The 12846-nt window shown below is 45.8% G+C and overlaps 1 protein-coding gene across 6 annotated transcripts in view; it reads right to left on the bottom strand.

Moving 5' to 3' along the window:
- Positions 1-10011, bottom strand: part of ABHD12 (abhydrolase domain containing 12, lysophospholipase) — a 73945-nt gene extending 63934 nt beyond the window's left edge. For 3 of the 6 annotated variants that reach the window (XR_005016357.1, XR_005016356.1, XM_036824365.1), the window contains exon 1: positions 9673-10009. Coding sequence is in view for 3 of the 6 variants with exons in the window: in XM_036824365.1 (XP_036680260.1) it covers positions 9673-9863 (191 nt within the window). In the remaining 3 variants the exon portion in view is untranslated. Of the gene's footprint in view, positions 1-9672 lie in introns of all 6 variants that reach the window. The other 3 variants (XM_036824364.1, XM_036824368.1, XM_036824367.1) reach the window with 3 other exon arrangements.
- Positions 10012-12846: the final 2835 nt, after the last annotated feature.

Here is a 12846-nt window from a genome sequence, read left to right as displayed (position 1 = left end):
CAGCACAAAAAATGTGAGAGCAACAAAGGATGAATATGAGATCAGACTAATCATCTCCAGCCATCCTTGCATTTTGTCTCTTCTATAGACATCATAAAAATGTTTGAAGAAACTAACACACCATTGTAAAGCAATTATACTCCAATAAAAACGTTAAAAAAAATGTTTGAGTATTAGAGCAGGTGGCTGCCACACATAAAAACTTATAGACAACACACTCCCTGAGTATAGATACTGCCATCTTTCAGCTTTCCCAGTGCCTAGCTTGACATCAAACAAACGATAGAAGCAAGTTAACTGTTCATTGAATACAATAACCTATAAGCACCCAACACTGACACGGCCACTTTCAGGTAGGAACCACATGATGTTCCAGGCCTAGGAATGGCACAAGTCAAACATGAAACGGTAAAGAGTCTGTGTTGTACACATTATTAGGAGAAAGAAACAGTTGAAAGTTAAAAGGCATATATCTCTTTCAGGACCCTGAACTACGGCATCCAAACGACCTGCTTCAACACTGAACATTCTTCCCTTCCCATTACGAATAGTTCAGTCAATATATCGAAACCTTGGGACTTCCCTAGTGGCACAGTGGTAAAGAATCCGCCTGCCAATGCAGGGGACACAGGTTCGAGCCCTGGTCCTGGAAGATCCCACATGCTGCGGAGCAACTAAGCCCGTGCGCCACAACTACTGAGCCCGCGTGCCACAACTACTGAAGCCTGCGCACCTAGAGCCCGTGCTCTGCAAGAAGAGAAGCCACCATAATGAGAAGCCCACGCACTGCAATGAAGAGTAGCCCCTGCTCGCCGCAACTAGAGAAAGCCCAAGCACAGCAACAAAGACCCAACAGAGCCAAAAATAAATAAATAAATTTATTAAAAAATATATATGTATATATATCTCTAAACCTTATGTGGAAATCTGAAAGTGTGATAAGAACTGAAAATAATTTCAACTTTCTTTTCTTTACCCTAAAGCTCAGGACAACTTTCAAGCTTCAAGGACAAACCCTAAATTGCAGCATTCCTGAGATGTGCTTGTATTCCTTCATTGACACTCCTTCTCTGCCTTCATCTTTGCAAAATGAAATTCCTTCTGAAACTCCTCACACTGACACTCATCTACCCCCTCCTCTTTTTACTTTCTCAGGGCATTTCCGTACCTGGTAAACAGATGACACATGATTAAGACAATTAAAGCCCATAAGTATCACCTCAAGACAAATTCTATTTAGAAACTTCTATTTGTGTATTAGCAAAACCTGAGAGGTAAGAATTCTGCCTACGTCCCACATACTCACTCTGTGTTGCCCTCCGTTTATGTTGATCTTCTCCCCACCTCCACCTCAAACCCAGCTTAACACCCCCGTCACTGGGCCGTGTGCAGGGCCCTCCGGGGGGCAGCTGCCCTCAGGCCCCCCAGGACCAGGCAGTACTCGGCTGTGCAGAACGCACATGGCTTCTCAGACACACAGCAAGTCACAGCTGAAACGACTTCCCATGAGAACCACTTCTGTCATCCATTTTTGCAACACCACATGTCAAAAAGAAGAGTCTCTGTCAAGGAGCTTGACTGTCCGTGTTAATGAGACTTTAGCAAATAATGGTAGGAAACATTTGATTAGGTTAAGGATAGAGAGGTAAGACTGGGTCCAGGTTGAGAACTGAAAGGGAAACACCTGCAGTACCTCCTCTCCCCTCGGCACAGGGCTTTGCTCTTATTTCACAGAGAAAACAGAAGCACCCAGAAGAGAACCTCCAGTGCTCCCCCTACACATCTAACCACCTCCCTGCAACTTCACAGCGCCCTTGGCCTACCTCCCTGTCTGGGGACCACTGACTTGGCCTTGGGGTACTGGGTCCCAAAGACACCATGCCACCAGTGCTCGGCATCACCAGTCTTTCCCCTCCTGGACTATCCCCAGGAGCAAACCAAGGCACTCTACAGCACCGGTCAGAAACTTCCTCCTACTCCAGTTACCCACCCCCTCATTTCTGTTGCCTTTTATGGCAAAACTCCTTGGAAAAGCTATCTGCATTTCTTCTCCCTACTTCCCCCTTGAGCCACTCCATCAGGATCTTGCCTCCACCACTCAAATTAACCACACTAACAACCACTGATCTCTATGTCTCCAAATCCAATGGCAGATCACACTCTCCTCTGCAACAGGCTTTCTTCCAGTAGCTCCCTTGACCCCTTCGTCCCAGCTCTCCTCTCAGCTGCCTCCCTCCAGGTCTCCTTGGTTTGAGGCTCCTCTTCTCCAGCCCCTACCTGTCCAGGGCCCGGGGTCCAGCCCTGGGATCCTGTCGTGACTCTGAACACTATCTGCAGGCTAACGTCAGATGTTGGCCCCAACTCTCCCCTGAACTCCAACTCCTCCTTCCTATTCCACTTGCATGTTTCATAGGCACCTCCATATGCCCCAAACCAAACTCATTTCCCACAACTGCCCCATCTCAGCACATGGCAGCTCCACTCTTCCATTGCTCATAAGAGAACTGGTGAATCCTGTGACTGTCCTCGCTCTTTCTTACTAATCCATCAGCAAATCCTGTTGACACCTCCTTGGAAACAGATCCAGAATGCAACGTTTCTCACCTCCACAGCTACCCCAGGCCCAAGTCCCCATCATCTGTTGCCCGGATGACTTCTAGCGGGTCCCCCTGCTCCTGCTGCCCTTCCAGTCTGTCTTCATCCCAGCAATCAGAGTGACATGTCAATGACATACATCATACCCAGGCACTCCTCCACTCTAAAGCAGCCCGTGGCTTCCATTCAAATGTCCCCTTACGAGAAAGGCCTCCTGTATACACGCCTCAGCTGCTCCTTACTGGCCCTACTTTCTTCCTCAAGCCCTGAGCACCTGACACAGCACATACTTGTTTGCTTGTCACCTGCCTCTGCCACCAGAAGGTAAAGTCCACAAGACATGACCCACGTCCACTGCTGCAGCCTCAGCACTAAGAAGAGTTACTGTACATACATCAAACTTTGCTAAATGAACAAGTGAAAAAACAGTGTTGAATAACCAAAAAGTATTGCTTAAAACGTTCTATTAAAAAAAAAAAAAAAAACGTTCTATTACCAACAGATGTGTTAACTGATCATGATGACAACTACATGCATGACAATTGGCTGAGAAGACATACTTAATTGTTTGGGGGCAGGGACTTCCCTGGTGGTCCAGTGGGTAAGACTCCATGCTCCCAAAGCAGGGGGCTCAGGTTCCATCCCTGGTGGGGGAACTAGATCCCACATGCATGCCACAAATAAGAGTTCGCATGCCACAACTAAAGGTCCTGTGTGCCACAATGAAGATCCAGCACAGCCAAAATAAATAAATAATAAATTAATTAATTAACTAAAAAAAAAGTTTGGGGGCAGAAAGGGAGGGAGGGGTACATGCTTCTTGACCTAAGTTAACAGAGCTTTCTCAATACTCCAACAAATAACACTAGCAATAATATTGGGGATGACCAAGATGCCACTGATTGAGTGCTCACTGTGTGCCCGGCTCTTTCATATACTGGACCCTCACCCCAATGCTATAAGGAAGATATTTTTATCCCCACATTATAGAGGAAGAAACAAACTCATAGTTAAGCAACTCACCCCAAGCCACAAACCTGAAAACACTTGAGACTCAGTTATCCATGCAAGCTTTCCCCTAAAATATCAAACAATACTAAGACGGGCAGCAAGCCTAAACAACGGGTCTTTCTACCAACTGGACACCTCAGGCTGGGTTTCCTGGCATCACACTTCCCTGTGTCAGCAGCCCGTGTCCTCATTGACACTCCAGACCCTGGCCCTCAGTTCAGGAAAAGACAAATGACCTACCCACTCTCCACGTGGACACCCAAGTTCTGTGGCATCACGTCCGGGTGAAAAGCGTTGACGTAATCTGTCAGTTTTCAAGATCATATTGCAGTTAAAATTTTCCCGTAGACTGCATTTTGGAAGAAAAGTGCTCTAGTCGGAGGAAGAGGAGGATCATGAGTCTGGAAACGCATCCTGTCTCCACTGCTGTCAGCAGAACCCTGAGAAGATGTCCCATCTTCTAAGCCTCTTTCCAAGGTTACCTCTGTGATAAGTATCTTCTGGAGATTTTAATCTCCTGCATTTGAGCAGTGTATGCTCAACATTACTGTAGAAGACAGACACTCCCTTGAGAAGGGAGAGTATATGCTGGCTGAAAGGAACTGGGAAACAAGCAGAGATACAGGACACAAATCTCACCAACGAGGTGCGAAGTCCCAGGGTCCCAGGGTCCCGGGTCCAGGGCTGGACTGTGTCCCTGATAAGATAAACCACAACTGGGAAGAGAGGGACCCAGTTGGGGGTCCCATTTGAGGCACCATAACAAAGCCTGCCCCCCTGCTTGTCATGGTCCAGGCACAGACTCTGCTCTGGGGAGTGGGAGGAGAAGGGGGATGGAGAAAACCAGACTTTAAGGACAAAAGCTAGCTCTGAGACAGACATTCACCTTGGTCACCTGCCTTTCTGGGTTATGGTGAAGCCATTAGCAGCCCTGCATGCAGTTCCTTCTTTTGGATGAAGAAGGAACCAAGGGTGATGCCTGAGTTCTTCTGTATTTACAAACAAAGGTCATCTGCTGTGAAATCTCCCAGGCCGTCCACTGATCTCGGTTATCTGGTAGATCTGGCCTGTGAGTTGACAGTCAAAGGACAGTCTAGTTGACTGAAACAGAGACCTATACATCTCATTACTGCCTCCTTAGGGCCAATTTAGACCACTTATGCCTTTACTGCATATTGCCAAGAACTCCAAGATTACAGAAAAGAAAATGAAAGGCCCACAGAATCCCTCATTTGCCTCCTTGTACCAGACATAGGCAAAGCAAAAATAGTATCCAGTCCCTCCTCTTATGGAGTACACAGTTGACATGTAAGTCAGATAAACATTTACGTTCAAAAATAACCCTTTAGTCCAACAATTAAAACAAACCAAAAGGGAACTATACTCTGTATGTTGTAATAGCCTATAAGGGAAAAGAATCTGAAAAAGAACATATATATATATCTGAATCACTTTGCTATACACCTGAAACACAACATTGTAAATCAACTATACTTCAATTAAAACACACACACACACAGACTTCCCTGGTGGTCCAGTGGTTAAGAATCGGCCTGCCAATGCAGGGGACACGGGTTCGAGCCCTGGTCAGGGAACTAAGATCCCACATGCCCTGGGGCAATTAAGCCCGCACGCCACAACTACTGAGCCCACAAGCCGCAACCAGAGAGAAGCCCACATGCCCCAACTAAGACCCAAGGCAGCCAAATAAATAAATAAATAAAATTAAAAACACACACACAAACTGGTTTTGGTTTTGTTTTACCTCCAAGGTTGTTGTTTTCATCTGAATTAGTTGCCAGCAACATTTAAAAAGTTAGAGATCACAGATGCAGGCTTACACCCAGCTACTCTTCAGGAAAGACTGGAAGATCTGGCTGCCCTGGAGCCACATTCCTGCTGGGGAGCAACAGGAGAGAATGCAGTAGCTGCTGCCCCCTTCAGATAGAACACGTTTTCTCCATCCTGGCCTCCCAGAATAATAAACAAAAAAAGGTTTTCTTTGGGAAAAAATATTTTTTTATTTAGGAAAAAATCCACTTTAGTGTGTGTGTGTGTATATGTGTGTGCGTACTAGAGCAAGAAAAAAGGGGAAAAAAGTATAAGTATATAAAATAGGAAACAAGACTAGGGAACAGCCCCAGGTACAGAGGAAAAAGCTAGATATAAAAAAGATGATTTACTATAAACATATAAATCACCAAAACTGAACCCAGAAAGAGAGAGCAAATCTAAGAAACTATAATAGTTATCAAAGTGCTATAGTCTAAAAAAAAGCACCATGCTTAGGTAGTTTTACAGGTGAATTCTACCAAAATTTAAAGAAAGAGATCATTTCAAAAGTATTTAAACTGGCTAAAGAAGAGAAAAAGAAAACTTTTTAATAAAGCTATAGAAAACACTAACACAACTTGGTAAAGACGGCATTGAAAAAGAAAATTACAGACTAGTCTCACAAATAATGGTGTAAAATATTAATAAATAGAATAGGGACCCTGGGACCCTGGGACTTCGCACCTCGTTGGTGAGATTTGTGTCCTGTATCTCTACATAATAAGAGTTATCATTGATGATTCAATAATGATGATTCAATAAGATAAAATGATGATTCAATATTATAAAATCTATTACTACAACTCAGCATATTAACAGGTCAAGAGAAAATTTATATGATCATTTCAGATGCTAAAACAGCATTTAATAAAATTCAACAACCATTTTTGATTTAAAAAAAGACAAAACAGCAACACACCCCTACTAAAATAACTAACGTGGCACAAACACTAAAATAATTCTCTTTAAAGTAAGGAACAGGACAAAGATACCCAGTATCATCCCTATTATTCAACCTTGTTCTGGAAATACAATGTAACCAAAAAAGAGAAAGAAACAAAAGACATAAGAAAGTAGAAAATGAGACAAAATTCTTATTATTTGTAGCTGACATGATAGTATACCTGGAAAATTCGAGTACCAACTGCAAAAACTACTTGAAACTAAGATTATGTAAGTTGCCAGTTACAGAAGTAATACAACCAGTTACAATATGTAATATAAGAAAATATTCTATTTTCAATAACAACAGAAAGATAAAATAACTAGGAATAAACTTAAGAAATGTACAGGATTTTAAAACTAACTTAAAAAGACATTTCTGAGACAGGGAAATGTATATGTAGACTGGATATTAGATAATATTAAATTAATTACAGATTATAAATTGTTAATTTTGATACAATATGATAATAGCTTTGGGGTTAGACATATTTCAAAAAGTCCTTATTTGTTCATGATATACTGCGAAATATTTATGGATGAAATCATTTGCTTTAAAATAGCCTAGTCCGGGCTTCCCTGGTGGCACAGTGGTTGAGAATCTGCCTGCCAATGCAGGGGACACGGGTTCGAGCCCTGGTCTGGGAAGATCCCACATGCCATGGAGCAACTAGGCCCGTGAGCCACAATTACTGAGCCTGCGCTCTGGAGCCTGTGCTCCGCAACAAGAGAGGCCGCGATAGTGAGAGGCCCGCGCACCGCGATGAAGAGTGGCCCCCGCTTGCCGCAACTAGAGAAAGCCCTCGCACAGAAACGAAGACCCAACACAGCCATAAATAAATAAATAAATAAATAAATAAAATTTAAAATAGCCTAGTCCCCCACCATACTAAAAACGGAGGGGAGGAGGAGGAGATGATTCAAGATTGGCAAAACATGGAAAACTATTGACTATTCATTATATTATATTATACTGTCTCCTCTACTTTTGTATATTTGAACACGTGCACAATAGAAGGTTAAAAGAAATGTGCAGGAGGACCCAAACAAAGGCGGGTCATTAAAGACAAATAATCCCAAAGACGTACAATGAGCTTAGAAAAACACACAAAAATTGCCACCTAACCATTAAGAAATGCAAATTAAAGTTACAAATCAGATGTCATTTTCATCAATCAAGTAGAAAAAGATCAAAATATCTGGTAATGTTCAATATTCGGGGGGAGGCAACTGACACTACTGGAGGGGGTACAAATCAGTACAACTTCTTGGGAGGGCGCTTTGGCCCTCGCTTTCAAAGTCATAAACACACACCTCTTGGCTCAGCAATTCCAATTCTAGGAATCTATTCTAGATATTCATTCAACAAGTATTTTCTCCCACCTACTATCTGCCAGGCCCTGGAGACAGACGCTGAGAGAAAAACTGTCCCTGCTCTCAGAGGGCTTCCATTCTCATAAAGGAGACTACCCACAAAGCAAGCCAAGTGTGCAGGCAATCACACCGTCAGCTAAGGCAGCGGTCCCCAACCTTTCTGGCACCAGGGACCAGTTCCATGGAAGACAATTTTTCCACGGAAGGGAGGGAGATGGTTTCAGGCAGTAATGTGAGTGATGGGGGGGATGGTTCAGGTGGTAATGCGAGCAATGGGGAGTGATGGGGAGCGGGAGCGGAAGATGAAGATTTGCCTGCTCGCCCGCTGCTCTGCTCACCTGCTGTGTGGCCTGGGGGCGGGGTGGGGGGGTGGTTTGGGGACCCCTGAGCTAAGGGATAAGTGCGATGAAGAAACAAGTAAACAGAATAGGGGGGTTGGGGGCGGCAGGAAGGCTATTTTGGATGTGCTGGTCTGGGAAGGCCTCTCTGAAGAGGTGACAGTAAAGCAGAGACCTGGTTGAAGGAGAAAACACAGCAGGAGAACGTCCAGGAGAGCATTTCAGGCAATAGGGAAGGAAGCCATGGGCTAACACACAAATTTGGCCTTCCCGCCCTCTGCTTTTCTTTTTATTCCTGTAACAGCCTTTTGTTTATCCAAAGGATATGGCACCACTTGAATGTCTCTCTTTGTCCTCAACTCAAAAATAAAAATAATCAGATCCTTTTAATACAGTACATCTTTCAAGGAAGGTGCCAGGCCAGCACTGTTTCCCCAAACATTGTGCATCACAACTTGATTTCTTCAGAGGAAGAGTTCCCAACCTAAGTGTTATGTCAACCTTGTTACTAAAAGTGCATTAAAGCCAATTGTGAGTTTTTAATGCAAATAAACCTTTCCACAGAATAGATTAGTTTCACAAAAGATACTAACCAGTTGCTAGATAATTTTACACAAAAACAAAAATATTGTCAGTGCCTGAACTTCTGGCAAGACTGGGAACCACTGACTTAGAGAAGTATATAGTTTAATTTCATAATCTTTCAGGCAATGCAGTTGATGTTTTTAGGGGCTATTGGGGTAAGTATTTTACACGGAAGTGGCCAGTGTCAATTAAGGGCATTCCAGTTGACCCCAAAATAAGTGACTCTGCTACAACACCTGAGAATATTACATACTAACTTCTTCAAACACCATGAAACATCAAGACTTCAAAACTGCCATGAGTGATATGTTCTACAAACAGCCAGCCTACGGGGAGAGACTTGCCCGCGTGAAATATGCCCCTATCCCAACTGTGAGGTTAATTTAACATAAACGCATTCATCTCCCCAAAGAGAGACCGAAAATAACCAGGTGACTTCCGGACGGGACGGAGATTCCCAAGGAGACGACTCCTGTGGACACATTCCACGTACCACCAGCCAGCTGCTCGCGAACGCCGGGCTTCCCCCCCACGCCCTCGACAGCCGAGGATGCGGTGCACCCCGTGTCCCTGCACACGGCCGACCCCTCAACCTTCTCCGAGGACGCGGTGCACCCCCTGCCCCTGGACACGGCCGACCCCTCAACCGTCCCCGAGGGCCCGGCAGCTTCGAGCAGAGGGCGCCGCGGAGACTCAGGCACCGGGGAGCTGCCCACCCGGCGAGAGGGACGATGGGTCGGAGTCGGACGCAGAGAAGGTCGGAGCGGAGTCCGCGCTCCCAGGCGTCCAGGAGCTCGCCACCCTCGTCGAGAGGCGCTCACCGGCCGGTCGCTGGAGGGGCCCCCAGGCCCGCCCGGGAAGGAAGGGGGCGCGGGGGCCAGAGGGGGACCACGGGGGAGGCACCCGGGGACGCCCGGAGAGGGTCGGGGGGCACGCGGGGTGGAGGGCAAGTAGCTCCGGAGGGTTGTGGGTCCCGGCCGCCTCCGCCGCTCACCTGCCCAGCGCCCGCTTCATGCCCGCGTCGGCGGCGCAGCGCGGCTCGGCCGGCCCGGGGCCCGTCAGGCACAGGTTCTGCTTCAGGCGGCAGTCGGCGTCCAGCGCCGCGGCGGCCGAGCCGGCGGAGGACGAGCCCGAGGCGGCGTGGCACTCATGCTCCAGGGCGACGGGCTCGGTCCGCTTCCTCATCCCGTGGCCAGCACCGCCGGCCTCTCCCTCGCCCCGGCCCTCGCCGCCGGCCGCCGCTCAGGGGAGCAGCCGCTCAGGTGAGCCGCCACCGCCTCGAGCCCGCCGCCCTGACGTCCTTGCCGGCCGGGGTCGGGGCGGGGCCGGTGGCCTACCGGCGCTGATTGGCCGGCTCTGAGTGGCTGTAGGCGGGTACGCCGGCCGGGGCCCCCTACCCGGCGCCCGGCGCGCCCAACATCCCCAGCGGCGATCGCAGCCATCTTGGACACGGGCAAACGAAGCCGCAAGGTGCGTCACCGTTCGGGCGTGGCTGACTGGCAGAGTAGCGCCGGGCAGGGGTCGGGCTAGGTCAGACCCGAGGCCGCCTGGTGCCCACTGCAGCGGCCCGAAGGGTACTCCGCTCATATCCCCGGCTCTCTGACTCCTCCCAACAGTGGAAACCCCCGAAAGGGTTTTATAAGAATTTACACAACAAAAAGAAAAAGGTGACATGACAATTCTGTCCTAATAATGATTTATAACTATTTTCCCACAAGGACTTTTCTTTAAAAAATATGTGATCTGGTAGTTTTGTTTATTAATTTGAAACAGAAATGTATAGATATTTCTTTTTATTTTTTGGGGGGCCGAACGTTTGAAAACTGAGCTGCTTAAAAATTTTACTTTTTTAAAAAAACAGTATTAGATTTTAGATTTTTATAAAGCAGAACTAGCTGATGGGGGAAGAATCCATTTCACAAATTCCCACTTGTGAAACACAAATTAAGTACTAATTCAACCCATCCTAAAAACAGAAAAGAAAGAGCAGTTTCATCTATTCAGTTTTATAGCTTTGGCTTTCTTTAGTATGGCATTATTTTTTTTTTTTTACAAATGATCTACAACCAAGAGATTCGCTTATTTATTCCAAAGTAACTTGTAATTTCAACATTTGTGCCAGTGAAAACTATTGGCAACTGATAATTTAAGATCAATTAGAAACGTCTTTAGAAATTCAATAGCTCCTTATATTAGCTTAGTAATGATACTTAGAAATTGCAAAAGAATTTCACTGACCATATTACTAAATATCACAACCAGCATTCATATTTGTCCAAATATACTTTTGGTGAATTCTTTAAAGTAATGTAGAAGCACACACTGGAGAATCTGGAATCTGGACTGGGAATCCAGAAAATAAAGTGTAAAACATTTTTTTACTCTATCACTCACTAAATCCTTTCCAATCAATAGGAAAACAAAAAAGCTAGGAAGGGAGGGCTGGAAAGAAGAGACTAAGGGGTACTGAGTCTTTCTTGCTGGTATTAGGCCTTGCTCATCCAGTCCTCGACTCTTGGTTCACACTCACTCTATAAGTATAAGTAATCTTATCCAGGCCACCCTACAATGGGGACACCTACATTTGTATCTCCAGTCCACACCTCTTCCTTGAACTCCAGGCTCCTCTATCCAGTGGTCTACTCATCCACTCTGACATCCTACAGGCACCTAAAATCATGTTCAAAGCTGAGCTCTCAGCTCCTCTCCCACCCCAGCTCCATCCATAAGCTTCCCCACCTCCAGAATGCTAAGTCCATCCTTAGAGTTCCTCAGGCCAAAACCTTGGAGTCATCCTTGATTCCTCCCTTCTCAGGACACAGCAGGTCTATCACCAAGCCTGGTCAGCCCTCCCTTCAAAATCTATCCAGGATCAACCACTTCTCACCACCTCCACCATGGGCCAAAGTGCCATAATCCCTCACTTGGATTCTTTTAATAGCCTAAATGGTCTCCTGCCTCACTTCTGTCTACTTAATTCAGTGGCCACAAAGGTCTTTTTTAAAAAACCCTAGATCCAGTTCTGTCACTTATTTGCTCAAAACACTTCAATGGCTCCCCACCTCGTGGAAAATAAAACTGAAAGCTTATGAAATGGGCCAACAGGCCCTACTTGACTTGGCCTCAGCCTCCAGCCCTCACTCTGTTCTCAGCCACCAGCCTCTCTCTAGCTCACCTGGCTCCGGCATCACTGCCTCCTTGCTGAGGCAGGGGCCCCAAGGTGTGGGTGGCATGTACACGAATCATCATATCCACATGGCTAACTCCCTTCCACTTCAGGTCTGTGCCTTCTCTGAGCACTAACTCGAAACCTTCTGGCCCTCTCACTGTCACAGTTCACCTTCCCTGACTTATACTCTTTTTTTTTTTTTTTTATTTTTATTGGCGTATAGTTGCTTTACACGGTTGTATTAGTTTCTGCTGTACAGCAAGATGAATCAGTTAGATGTATACATATATCCACTCTTTTTTAGATTTCCTTCCCATTTAGGTCACCACAGATCACTGAGCAGAGTTCCCCATATGCCCTGACTATTTTATACATGTATGCCCTGACTTATACTCTTCTTAGCACTTTTCACCAATACATTTGTCATCAGTATCTCTGTATCTGCGTATTACTGTTTCCCACACTAGAACTTAGACTCTGACAACAGGGACTTTGCTGCTTTATCTTCAGAGTCTAGAACAATGCTGAATAGGCACTTCATAAATATTTGCTGAAGGAATAATGAATCATCACAACCCCCCAGAAGTGGGTACTACTGCCCCCACTGTATAGGTAAGGAAGTGAGTCTCAGGCCTGAGGTCTGAAATTGAAAAGGTTTATGGCAAAGGAAGGTTGTGGATACTGGTGTTCTTTGGATTACACTACAGAACTGTGTATTTAATAAAAACACTTAGCTAAATTATCTGTTACTGTAGAGCTGGGAAGGAAAGGTCACTCAACGTAAGGATAAGATTCAGAGGCTTTGTAGGCCATTCCCAGGCTCATTTCTCAGACCACACATCTACTGTATCTATACTTGCAAAAGAGGAACAAAGTTTCTAGGGTTAGATAGAATGAATCCAAGCAACGTTTGTTTTATTTATTTATTGGCCGCTTGGCATGTGGGATCTTAGTTCCAGACTAGAGATCGAACCAGCGCCCCCTGCAGTGGAAGCGTGG

Source organism: Balaenoptera musculus, chromosome 15 (genome assembly GCF_009873245.2).
Source record: "Balaenoptera musculus isolate JJ_BM4_2016_0621 chromosome 15, mBalMus1.pri.v3, whole genome shotgun sequence".
NCBI lineage: Eukaryota > Metazoa > Chordata > Mammalia > Artiodactyla > Balaenopteridae > Balaenoptera > Balaenoptera musculus.
The sequence above is the reverse complement of the archived record's forward strand: the minus strand, read 5'-3'. Positions and strand labels throughout refer to the sequence as shown.